General features: G+C 38.9%; 1 protein-coding gene across 2 annotated transcripts in view; it reads right to left on the bottom strand.

Moving 5' to 3' along the window:
- The window catches only part of lrp2a (low density lipoprotein receptor-related protein 2a), a 74,061-nt gene extending 62,699 nt beyond the window's left edge, over positions 1-11,362 (bottom strand). For both annotated transcript variants that reach the window (XM_053496351.1, XM_053496352.1), the window contains exons 1-7: positions 11,261-11,362; positions 3,532-3,645; positions 2,676-2,798; positions 2,329-2,445; positions 1,589-1,699; positions 1,258-1,371; positions 1,046-1,162 (exon numbers count right to left, since the gene is read on the bottom strand). In XM_053496351.1, coding sequence (XP_053352326.1) covers positions 1,046-1,162; positions 1,258-1,371; positions 1,589-1,699; positions 2,329-2,445; positions 2,676-2,798; positions 3,532-3,645; positions 11,261-11,330 — 766 coding nt within the window. In that variant the 5' untranslated portion in view covers positions 11,331-11,362. The remainder of the gene's footprint in view (positions 1-1,045; positions 1,163-1,257; positions 1,372-1,588; positions 1,700-2,328; positions 2,446-2,675; positions 2,799-3,531; positions 3,646-11,260) is intronic.
- Between the last annotated feature and the right edge of the window lie 877 nt (positions 11,363-12,239).

Raw genomic sequence — 12,239 nt, 5'->3', positions numbered from 1 at the left:
CGCGAGTGCTTAACCCAGCCACTCAAAGCACAAGGCCTCTAGTGCAAACCAGAGACGTCCTAAAGAGCTCTGGATGGTGGTCTGGAGTATAAATGACTAAGAAGGGAGCATGTTGTTCACAGCAACCACCTTCGTGTGTAGCTGAGGGCTCGCAGGTTAACACAACACAATTTCTGCAAGTCATGTTCAACTTATCCCAGCTCTGTGTTTATCCAAAGTAATGTTTTCCTGTTACTTATATTAAACTATATTGATTATTTTAGCTTACTATTATTTCAGCTTACCCAGTATAAGGTATTATAATATGATGAAAAGGTTCCTAAGCCCATAAAACAAGCCCTGTATTGCCCTTCCTTACTCCTTATGTGGTAAGACTTCCTATAACCTGTATCCAGACAAACATACTGTACATCCAAACAACTCATGTCTGCTGGAACCCTTTTGTTTAACCAGAAAATGCAAATGTGTTTCCTTACGCCTTTCTGTCTCTCTCTACATCATGTTTGTGTGTGTGTGTGTGTGTGTGTGTGTGTGTATTGCCTCTCCCGGTGGTTCGGGCCCAGCCGGTAAGTGTATTGTATTCTTTAATTAATCTTAAAACCTAATAATTTGGACATTCTGTACTTTTTTTTTTATTAACCCCCAGTATTTGCAAGTCTCCTATTAATAACTCATTATGGATCTAAATCTACTTCCCAAATGATATAAACCTGTTTTGTGACAATGTATATTGCCAAACCTGGTATGCAAATAAAATTGTAATTCAAAATGTAATATTCCATACATACTGTAGCATGCTTTTAATGAGCCTATTCCTAAAGTTATTTACACAGAAACTTTAGATTTTCATGTGTTTAAATAATGTGTTTGTATTAGGTAACTTAAAAACAATGAAATGTTCACTTTTGCTTTTAAATATATGAATATTATTAAATCTAAAACTTTATATGAAGAATGAAACTATGAAAACTTCACAAAACACTACATTGATGTTGTTGTGCTGAATTACTAAAAAGTCTAAGAGAAAAAAAAAAAAATGACCTACCACAGCCTCGCTCATCAGCATTGTCTCCACAGTCGTCCTCTCCATCACACAACCAGACCTGATGTATACAGCGACCACTGGGGCAAGTATAGTAAGTTCCTCTACATGTAGGATAAGCTGAAATAAAAAAACCATCGCAAAACAGTCAGTAAATTAAGGTATTGTTTCATTCCCAATCAGGAGTGCCATTAATGTAACAGTGATGTACTTACTGCAGTTCTGTTCATCACTCTGGTCCCCACAGTCATCATCATGGTCACAGATATAACCACGTGGAATACACTCTCCGTTATTGCATTGAAACTGGCCACTAGTACATCGTTGAGCTGCAGAAAACAAAGTGATTCATATAATCTATAAAAAGCAACGGAGTGAGTATATTAAGCAAGTTTATATATATATAAGAAAAATATATACATATATTAGCAGGTGTAGCACAAGCATGTGTATTACGAGTGTATTACAAAATTGTTGGAATATTGAGGAGAGATTTAGAGAGTGCATGAGGAGTGTGTGTGTTTCCTGCCAAGGAAGGACACTCACTGCAGTTGGCTTCGTCAGAGCTGTCTCGGCAGTTGAGCACCTGGTCACAGCGCTGGCTCGTGTTATAACATGCCCCACTGGCACACCTCAACTCTGGGCACTCTGGGTAGTCTGGAAACGAGAGAAAGAGAGTCCAGTTCCAGCCATCACTCATTTGTTCCATTAAATATAATTAGTCTGTAATACAATACAGCAGCGTATGGTGGATAATGACAACCCTGCATGTTCCTCCGAAGCAAAGATCTCAGGATTAGATGATAAAACTTAACAACACACCCATAAATGCTATGTTTTCAAAGATATTCACTTCTATAAATATATAGCATGCAATGGTGCGCGCCAAGAATTTTTGGAATATTGTCTGAACATACTTTCTCACTAATCCAGCAAGGAATCTGAAATTAATTTCTCACAACAAAAAGCATATTATAATGATTTCTGTCAGTCATCAAGCCTTTTAATACTGCAAATTGATTAAAATGCCTGTTATGGTAGTGATGAATCTATCATCTAAAACACTGGTAGTGGGGTAGCTCAGGCCAGGTGTAGCTCAGTGGTTAAGATATTGGACTACGGTTCAGAAGATCCCAGGTTCAAACCCCACAACCACCAAGTTGCCACTGTTGGGCCCTTGAGCAAGGCCCTTAACCCTCAACTGCTCAGATGTGTAATGAGATAAAAATGTAAGTCGCTCTGGATAAGAATGTAATGTAAATGGAATGTAGATGTAGTGGACTTACGGCAGTTTCTCTCATCCGCCCCGTCTGAACAGTCAGGCAGACGGTCGCACCTGTACTCGATTGGGATGCATACCCCATTTGTGCAGGTGAACTGTGTACTGGAACAGGTCCTTCCAGCTAAGAAAAAGATCAAGTATCACATTTTTTAATATATATGTTCTGGGTGGTCCTTAACTTAGATAATACAAGGATTCTGATCTTTTATATAAACATGAACAAGACCAAAGGACATGCCACTTTGCCCTTTAGCTTCTATAGCCCACACACTGAGGTTCTTGTGTTTCAAAGGGATGAAGGAAATTACATTCCTTTACATTAATTAAATGGTGAGGAAGGAGATGACATACGGCAGTGCTGTCTCTCATCTGAGCCATCTTCGCAGTCCTCCTCGTCATCACACACCCAGTGAACTGAAATACACTCGCCGTCGCTCAGACACTGGAACTGGCCTGCTTCACAGGTCGATTGGGCTGAGAGAACACAGTAAAGCTGCTTAATTAACTCAAGGAAGGAGGTGCAGACAAACCTTTACACAGAGCTTACACGTCAGGAATTTCATATAAAACAAACGTTTTGCTTCAAGGCAGCTCCTTCCACTTCTTTTCAAATAAAAACAGACCAATTTTTTTTATATGAGAAAAATTTTATAATTTTTATAATTGAATAAAACTTTTGAAGCTCCTAGACTCAATTTATTTTTATTTTTTTTTATAATTTATCTTGATGAATTATTCCTGTACTGTTAATGCCTCAGCACCTTTAAATTATTAGATATAATTGGTTAGATGATAGTGACACTTTTTTTTATTAACAACATGACTCAGAAGATATTACTTTATACATTATAACATAACTACATACTTTGTAACTTTGTAACACAACAAGCTTTATTTTTAACCTTCAAAACAGAATAAAATTGGTTGGTGATGAATAAACTTTTTATAGCTACTATTATATAAATGGTATTCCACACAATTAACTATAATATAATAAAAAGTGCAATGTGTCATTCTTTATTAAATAAATTAAGGGGTAAAGCACTTTCCTCTGTTCTTGTTATAATGCACTTTGGGGTGTTATTGTAACTATGCTTCAAATTAGGCCAAATCACACATCCTTGCTGTTGATTAATTTCCACACCCATTTACTGCACTGCACTGATTTGTAATATCAGAAAAGAGCAGGTTTTAGAGAGTTACTCACGACAGCCGATCTCATCTGAATCATCTGCGCAGTCTGCTGTGCCATCGCAGCGCCAGCCTGCTGGGATACATCTGCCTGTGCTACAGCGGAACTGACCAATTTCACAACTTGATCCTGTACAGACATTAAAACACACTTAAGTTTCATAATTTACTTCTACCAGAAACTGTCAAAAAAATTTGAGAATTGGCAATATGAGGTAAAAAAAAAATTTACTCTCACACTGCATACAAGCCATTCTAAATCAGCACCCGCTATAACAAGGTTTTTCTGGTTATCATACAGTACATTTACAAAATGGATAGCACTCTTTACTCCTTTAATAAGTCCTCCTCAAGTGAAAGTAGAGGTGAAGGTTGCTATTGATGAAGCACACGGTTAAGAGCATTGACAAGAAGCGGAGCAAAGCGTGCCGGCCAAACAGCCGACACTCACACACCCCTCGCTGTTCTCTTCCCAATCCCTCCTTTTGATCTCTGTCTGTGAGTGGCATCTCGAGAGATAAGGTACCACCCTTCTACCTTCCCTGCTTGGCTCTGCAAGATATCGACTGGGGCAGCATAGTTCAACAGAGGAGGCCTCCATCAGAGCCGCTGGAAAACGGATTGCATGATTTTGATTGTCTCTCACTGACACTCTGATTAATGGTGCATGCTGTTCCTTGTCAGGAACGTAATTGGAATAAATAGTGGTACCGGATGGTACCACAGCCCTGACACCCAAATTCCAAAAGCTGAAGGGAGATGGAAGTTGAAGAAAGGTGGGTAAAGTCAGGGGCTGGTGTGTAAATGTGTCTTATCACTGGCTACCTTTAAACATGTTTTTTTCTGCCATTGATCAGAAAATAAAATCTTGATTTAGGTCTTTTAAATACTTAATCTTAATTCTTTGAGTTGAAAGTTTGTAAACTAGGAAAAAAAATTCTAAATTCTCCATTGTCCATTCCATATAGCTAAGATTAAAACATTTTCTATTACAGGGCTGTTCTGACCAGAGTGTTGGCTGTAATTCAAATGTAAGGTTTATATTAATGCACTGACTCTAATATGTTACTGTTTCTAAAAGTAAGAACTTATTCACACTGACATGCACGCCAGTTGACCTATATAATCGATCATTTAACACTGGTAGAAGCCTGAGCGTCGGCAAATTTTCTGCCAAGTCTTGAGGACGGAGGACTTTGTGCTTTCTGGTTTCTTGCTAACATGATGAGCAACATTAATGTCTTATTAACTTCAAGAGAGAAAACCAGGAGGCCCCTGAAGGAACAACTACTACTGCTACTATAACTTAAGCATAAGACAAAAAGAATTTGTCTCTTGGATATTTCATATCATTGTAAGTGTAAAATGTCAAAAGGTCAAAAAAAATTGAAATCAACTAATTGTGGTGATTCAATAATACACCTCAGGACATGCTCTTATTGGAAAATCTCCTTTAGGGTGGTACTAGTAGCTACATTTACATGGACAATATTTCCAGCTAAAATCATCCTGATTACAGATTAGACGTAACTGTTTCCAATAAAAATTATCTGAAAAGATACGCATTTACATTCAAAACTTTTAATTAGAATTTAACTTTTTTGACATGTGCAAAGAGGTTTCCCAGGTAGCGCTTAGATGTAAGCCACTTCTGGCAAATATGTGGCTCTTTTGTCCGACTTGCAGCACAGAAAATAATATAATAATAATAATAATAATAATAATAATATTTTATAAGAACACAAATTCTAGAAAAGTTCAAGGACATGCTTGCTTTGAATTTTTAGATGCTTTTCTCCCCGAACAAACATTCAGTTGTTCAGTTGCTCAGTTAAAAATATCTTGATAATAATGTGTACAATATTATTATTTGTTTCAAAAATTGTAGACTCCATAAATATTATTCTGGCCTTTGACCAATCAGGTCAGCCCATGGGCCATCATTCCATGAGGTATGTTAGCCAAATGACCGAGGTAGAGCTGGGCCAGAACTGGGTCATGATAATTTTGCTATCTGGGAATGGCTGCTGTGAAGGATATAATTTGTCAAAAAGTATAATAAAATAATAAGAAGAAGACGAAGCATTTTTCTCCAACTTTAAGGATAGGTTAGGCTTTCTATCATTTCTGAGAAAGTCTGTCTTGTCCGTCCGGTTCAGTCTCGTCAATGATTGGTTAAAAAGTTTACCCCATATTAAAGGGCAAGCCAATCAGTAACAGCCAAAGGAAAGGAAAGTAAAAACAGGTGGGATCTCACGAAATTTGATCAGAAATAAAAGCAAAATTTACTTCCAGGAAGCCCATCACACAGTTTAATGTTACCCCTACTAAGGAGCAAATGCGCAGAAAAAAAATATTTTGACAAGAGAGAGAGAGATTCAACGTTTTCATTGATAATATTAACCTGTTCAACCAATTATCAAAGGCTTAGACCAACCCTATCAAGATAATTGAAAACGCATTCTGATCAGTCCACATCAAATCAGACTGTTCCAACAGAGGTGTTTACATGACGGACTTTTGTTCTGATTGGTCTATTATCCCTATTTTAAAGTAGCTCTTAATAAAAAAAATTTTTTTTTTTTTTAAGATTTAAAGATTTTATTGACCAGTGATGGCACCGCTAGTCATCTTCTCTACCCCTTCTCGATGTATGGTGTATGGACTCCACCACAGGTCAATTTCTGTACAAATAAATACACCAAAATATGAGGTGATGCAATAGTTTAACTTCATTGATGAGCCATAACAATTAAAGATGCTTGACTATAAATTGGTGAGCCTATTATTTGATGTTTGCTATAGCTTCGATTAAGCCTGGAAAACCTTTAAAACATTTTGAAAAAAACGACACTGAAACCTGCTGTTCACTGAACTAAGAAAAGACAAAAAGCTTAAGTGTGTTAAGAGCGGCCAAAGAACAACACTCAGAAAAAGGCTGTGCTGTGAGGTCAGCATTTGACATTTAGCCTCCCAGCAACTTAGCCGAAAAATCCCCAGCAAAAGTCGAACCATTCAGCTGACACAGCTTACTGCTTCTTTGCTGTAATACAGCTACTGTATACGTCTAGAGAACTGTGAGAAGGACACATTTTAATTACATAATATAAACTTTAACAAAAAAAAATCTTTCCAAAGGAACAAAAACAAAGTACTCTCTGTTAATATTTTACAAAGACCATTGTAAAGCCACCAAGTCTTTATACCAGGTCAATCACGAAGAATTGAGAGGTTTTCATCTCCTTTTCATATTTATAGGTACCATCCTAGGGAAATGCAGAGGCGGAGCTCAGACTACCTCAGAAAACATAACGGTGAAGTCATGCCCATATCTAGAGAGGTCCTGACTTGCATTAACAAGACTACAGCAAACCTACTGTAGTACTCTTAAAGCATGCCAGCCAAATGGATTTCCAATTAACTCCTCCAGCAGCCAATTGGGAAGCAAGCCTTTTTCCTGCTCAGTTTACTAATGATAAAATTGCTCCTCCGCTCACTCAAAGGCAGGCTTTGTTTAGGGGACACGATCCCGGAGGTTTCAGCAGCGTCTGTAACACACAGGTAGACAACTGGCACACACGGCATTGGCAGAGCAGGACTAGTTCACTGGCATAAGTCACACAACTGGAGTTAATCATCTTGCCAGCACTGGTGGAATATGAGCCTTACACTGAATAAGCCTGAAGAAAAAAGTTTAAAGAGATGCTTCACATTTTAGTCATAAATAATGCTCTGGGTAAAACAAAATCCAGCGTATTTCTGTTATAAAGTCTAAGTCTCAAGCAGCAGACTATTTCAAATATTAAACTCCAAACTCACCAAAGAGGTTTTCCTGTCCTCAACTAGGAATTACAGACTTATGTCCAAGCTCAGCATCTATACATTAGGTTAACAGCTTTAACCTAACTTTGCCAAAAGAGAAATGTATCTGCTGCTACCTTTAAAATAACGCCAGTGTTTCCTAAAAGTATCCATGCTGGGAAAGGTGGCGGGCAAATGTGCTTTTTAAACAGCAACATCCTGGGTAGAACTTTTCAGGGAAACTAACCCTTTACTTAACAGTCATTTTAGTAATTTGTCAAGAGGGCCCAAGGGGGATTTTATTTCAACGGCTTAATTTAGGTTAAAAAATAGAACTGTCCCTTATTGTGAAGGGCAACAATAAGAGAGAAGAGCAACATAATTGTCCCTCTGGTCCATGTGCGGAGAGAGGCTTGTATTATGCAAATGATTTTGCCCCGTTGAAGGGGTATATGCGTTTTTCTTCCTTCATTAATGCCTTAGCTTGGACTGTTTTGTTGGTTTAGTGTTTTTTTTTTTTTTTTGCGCCCCTCTTCCTTCTTTTGGACCATGTTTTTTCTAATTAGCCAACTTAAACCCACAGCAGGCGAGAATCCCCAACATTATCTGAGGGGAAAGATAAGGGGGACACCCTACCACTAGTCCACAAAGGGCAGCAGCAGAGGAATTTTCATTAGAATGAAGCCTCCCATAGGCTTAGACCCCACTGGGTGATAACAATAGCACAATGGGCCGGCTGGCTGGCCTGTAGCCCCATAACCGAAAGTGTCAGTACACTAAAGGAGCCCACAGAGAGGGATAGTGAGATGAAGGAATACAGTAGAGCTTCCTTATAAAAAAACAGATAGAGACCCCCTTGGCCCATCTTTCTGTCCTCCCTCTAAAAAAAAATGGCACTTGCCAGCCACAACATCTCTTTCTAGGCTCGTGGAGGCCATGGGAGAGGTTCTGCCTCTTTCATCAAAGCCGCCTTGTTTTGGTGCGTCGCAAGTGGCTGGGTGAACATGGTGGGGGGAAGACGGGCAGCACCAAGTGCCTGAGCCAGCCTTGCTGTCAGAGCGAGGGCTGTCGCCCGTTTCATATGGAAATGTATGTGGCCGAATGAAGTCAATTGCTTAACAACTGACTTTGCCTCTCGCAGCTACACTGAAAAGACCCAGCGGTACACAGAAGGCCTTTGGCATAAATGGAAAGCAATGTTGATCAGTGGAGCTGCCTATTAAGTCATTCTGTTCAGCAATGCTGATTTTCTGCATTTTAGCAGACAATTTATTGTAAGTGTTAAACTCTGAATTGTAACATTGACTTACTAACACTGTAAAACCCACTGATAAAAATATAAGCAAGTGAACTAACTAAAATAATTTTCTAACGATTTATGAATTTTTAATGTCACATTTTAGTATTTTTAATCCTTGAATGCATGGTCATTTTGTAACAATCCATAGACACATTGGTGAATTACCAGTCTGGCACCAACTTTTAACAAAACGTGACCTACTAACTACTACCATAATATAGAAAAACATTATAAAAATAAATTTATATTACCGTTCCATTAAATAACTTCATGTCCTAAGAGTGCTCTTTATAGGCAGAGGATAAGAAGCTTTTGTAACTGCCAACTGTTTTAACTTTTGTACATATTTTTTTAAAAACTTTAAAAAAAAGGTTTTGCCACATTCTCCTAAAAGCTGAAATTGGTATGTCCTATTGCACCATGGAAATGAATATATGAACAATATATTAAATCAGCAAGCTAATTTTAAATATTTCTCTATTAAAGTCTGTTAAACGCTATTAAAGGAAATTGTGTGTCCTGTGTCTAGTTATGTTTGGATAGTGGATCATAGTGAGGCAAGGGTCCATCAAAGACTGACTCCTCAGGACTTGCCAGTCTTTACTATGCAGAAGAAATGCTTACAAATGCAAAAAAAAAAAAAAGCATAACCTAGTCAATTAAGTTAAACCATTAACAGCTTATATATTCAACATTTTCATAATCTTGTTAGTAAGCAAAAAAACAATTCCAGTTACAAAATACATTCATCATCATGTTTTCCATTAATGCTCAACTAACCGTAACAGTGAATTATAAGCAACAAGTGGTCTTTACATAAAGCAGTCACCTATTAACTCTAAATGAATTCTTAGGTGCATGTGATTCAGGCAAATGTGCAAACACAGGCACCTTCACAACACCTTAAAACAATTTGAAAACCACGCACAATCTGATTGTGACAGATAACTCATTAATATCAATGATCAAACCAGTACTGTCAACTTTAACCCACAGCACAAACCAGGTCTGAAACACGACCACTAAGGGCTCAGACGGAAGCAACACTCAGCGTGTTAGAGAATACATCCTGACTTTCTCAACTGAGGCCTTTTGGTCATTTCCTCTCAAACACCTGCTAAATAAAGCTGGATTAAGAAAGCCCAGTCCTGGCTTGCATTTCTGAGCAGATCAAGCACGGTTGCAAGTTTAAGTTTGAGGCAAACACAATAACACAGATTGGTGTTTGTTTCAAATTGTATCAACATGCAGTTCCAGAAGTGAAAGAGACAGCAATAATATGACCAGCTTTTATGACACATCTTCCTACTGCAACTCTGATTTCTCCATAGAATACCCAATGTCCTGTTTATGTTAGTGCTTTTTTTTTACCTCTCATACACCAACTTAAGCTCAGAAAAGACTTTTAAGTAGCTAATTTGTTCAAACCTGTGTCTTACAAGAAGGGAACAAATTACATTTTGTATGGGACCAGGACTCCTGGAAAATCCTGCCGAAATGCTAGATCATGTAAATAATCCTAATGACCGGTGTAAATTACAGACACTATTCAGGAGCAGGTTCAAAATGTATGGTTTGTTCCACAGGATCCCTGATCATTTTTAAGGAACATCTACAGCAGTATTTAGCAGCCTGATGCACACTAAGGAGCTTACACACACTGAGAGCTAAGCAAAAGGAAAGCAGATTACAATGTAGGAACCTCGGATAGCTTTAGCAACACGTTCCACTGCAATGTTTAAGTCAATATTAAACACATAACACAGCTAAGCAGACTGCACAGTTTTAACAAACCGAATAAGTTATTTTGTTCTTTAATACTGAGCACTACGGTGTGAGTTAGCTTTGTAGCATTAGTGTCTGGTAGTCAGTCACATGCTCTCCTCTGTTACCTAGCAACGCCAAAGCACAGGCAAAAGTTCTCGAGGAGAAGTTTATTTAGAGGAGCGCGAGGCGAGGTGGCTTTGTGCGCGGGACATTCAGGACTACACTTTAAACACTAAAGATTGTTCAAAAGAAAGCAAAATTAACAAATTATCTGCTCTGGAGTAATGAAATGCATCCTGACAGAAACGCAGATAAGGTTTCTTAAACGCGACGCCACTGTATGACCTCATTAGGCACGTTTAGGAGCTCCGGGAGTGTGTAATGGTGTCATCAGATGAACATAACGGTGCTTCGTACAAGTGCAATCATCTTTCAGGCTCTTAAATATGTCATAGTTGCATTAGAATCATTTATATAATATGGTTAGGCTATTTTTTCAAGCTTACAATGATCCAACCATCATAAAAGTCAAAATGTGATATACATGTTGCATTAGTGCAACCAAAAAAAAAATTAATAAATGCATGTCTAAGGATTACGGATTTAAACTATTGTCTTGCTTCTAAAGTAAAATCCCGAATTTTAATAAACAGAATATCCCAAAAAAATTTCAATGTTTCCCTAAAATAATTTGCTTCCCACTTTTTTGCCCGATTCGCACAAATGATCTGCAGAAGAATAGAGGTGTCGCTCAGGATGACTTTTCTTACTTTTGTACGCTTCTTAGGCTACAGCGCGCACTTTCCCTTATAAAACTTTAACATAAACGACTGATCCAGCAATTGTTAATACGAGGGGGGGAAATGCTCGAACTCACCCTGACAGCTGCACTGGAGGACGTGTAAAGTGAGCAGAGTCGCAGTTTGGAGCAGCAGTGCTCGGTGCATGGTGATGCGCGCGCGGCTGCTCCTCGTCAAGCCAAGCACACGGAGCTCCGCGGACTGAGGTGATGCTGCGCGCGCTTCTCACTCACTCACTCACTTCGGGCCCGGGCTGATGAAAAAGGGCGTGCACTAAAAGCTTAGGCACGACCCCCACCCCCCAGGCACACACACACACACATGCACTGCGCACACTCCCACTCACTAGGCCAAATCCTTTAACCGGAATACAAGAACTAGGCCTACAGGTCATGCAGTATGCCAGTGTTATTTTGTCCATACTCTCTCTCTCGTGTTTGCCGAGCCTGTTACTTATTTGTTTGTATGCATGCATCTCTGTCAACAGTTTACCAAAGACCTCTCCATTATGAAACCGTTTCTTGATTATATATTTTAAACACACTGCAAGTTTTAGAAGCAGAATGAAGGTGAAATTTGGGGGATAACGTCAGTAAGAGACTCTTGACCTCTTTTGAGTGGGGGTTGGGGTGAACACTGTGTTTATTCCCATTTTTATGATCTTGGTAGGACCTTTAGGCAACATTCACACGCGTATTCACGCACTGCGGACACTTTAGGGACACCAGTTAGCCTAATCTGCATGCCTAAGGACCGTGGAAAGAAACTGGAGTACCCAGAGGAAACCCACCAATCACAGGAAAAACATGCAAACTCCATGCACACAGTCCTGAGGCAGGAATCGAGTCTGGACCCTGGAGGTGCAAGGCAACAGCGCTAACCACTAAGCCACCATACCATCATATGCATATTTAACATGTACTGTAGAAGAAGTGTACACTGCCAACCGCATGTACTGCATGCAATGTGTGAAAATGATTCCTCATTCTGTCAGAACCATTCTTACATTTTGAGTCCTCGAATATGCCCGTGCTATCAGCAAAGAAAAAAAAATAC

Source organism: Clarias gariepinus, chromosome 5 (assembly GCF_024256425.1).
Source record: "Clarias gariepinus isolate MV-2021 ecotype Netherlands chromosome 5, CGAR_prim_01v2, whole genome shotgun sequence".
Taxonomy (NCBI): Eukaryota; Metazoa; Chordata; class Actinopteri; order Siluriformes; family Clariidae; genus Clarias; species Clarias gariepinus.
The sequence above is the reverse complement of the archived record's forward strand: the minus strand, read 5'-3'. Positions and strand labels throughout refer to the sequence as shown.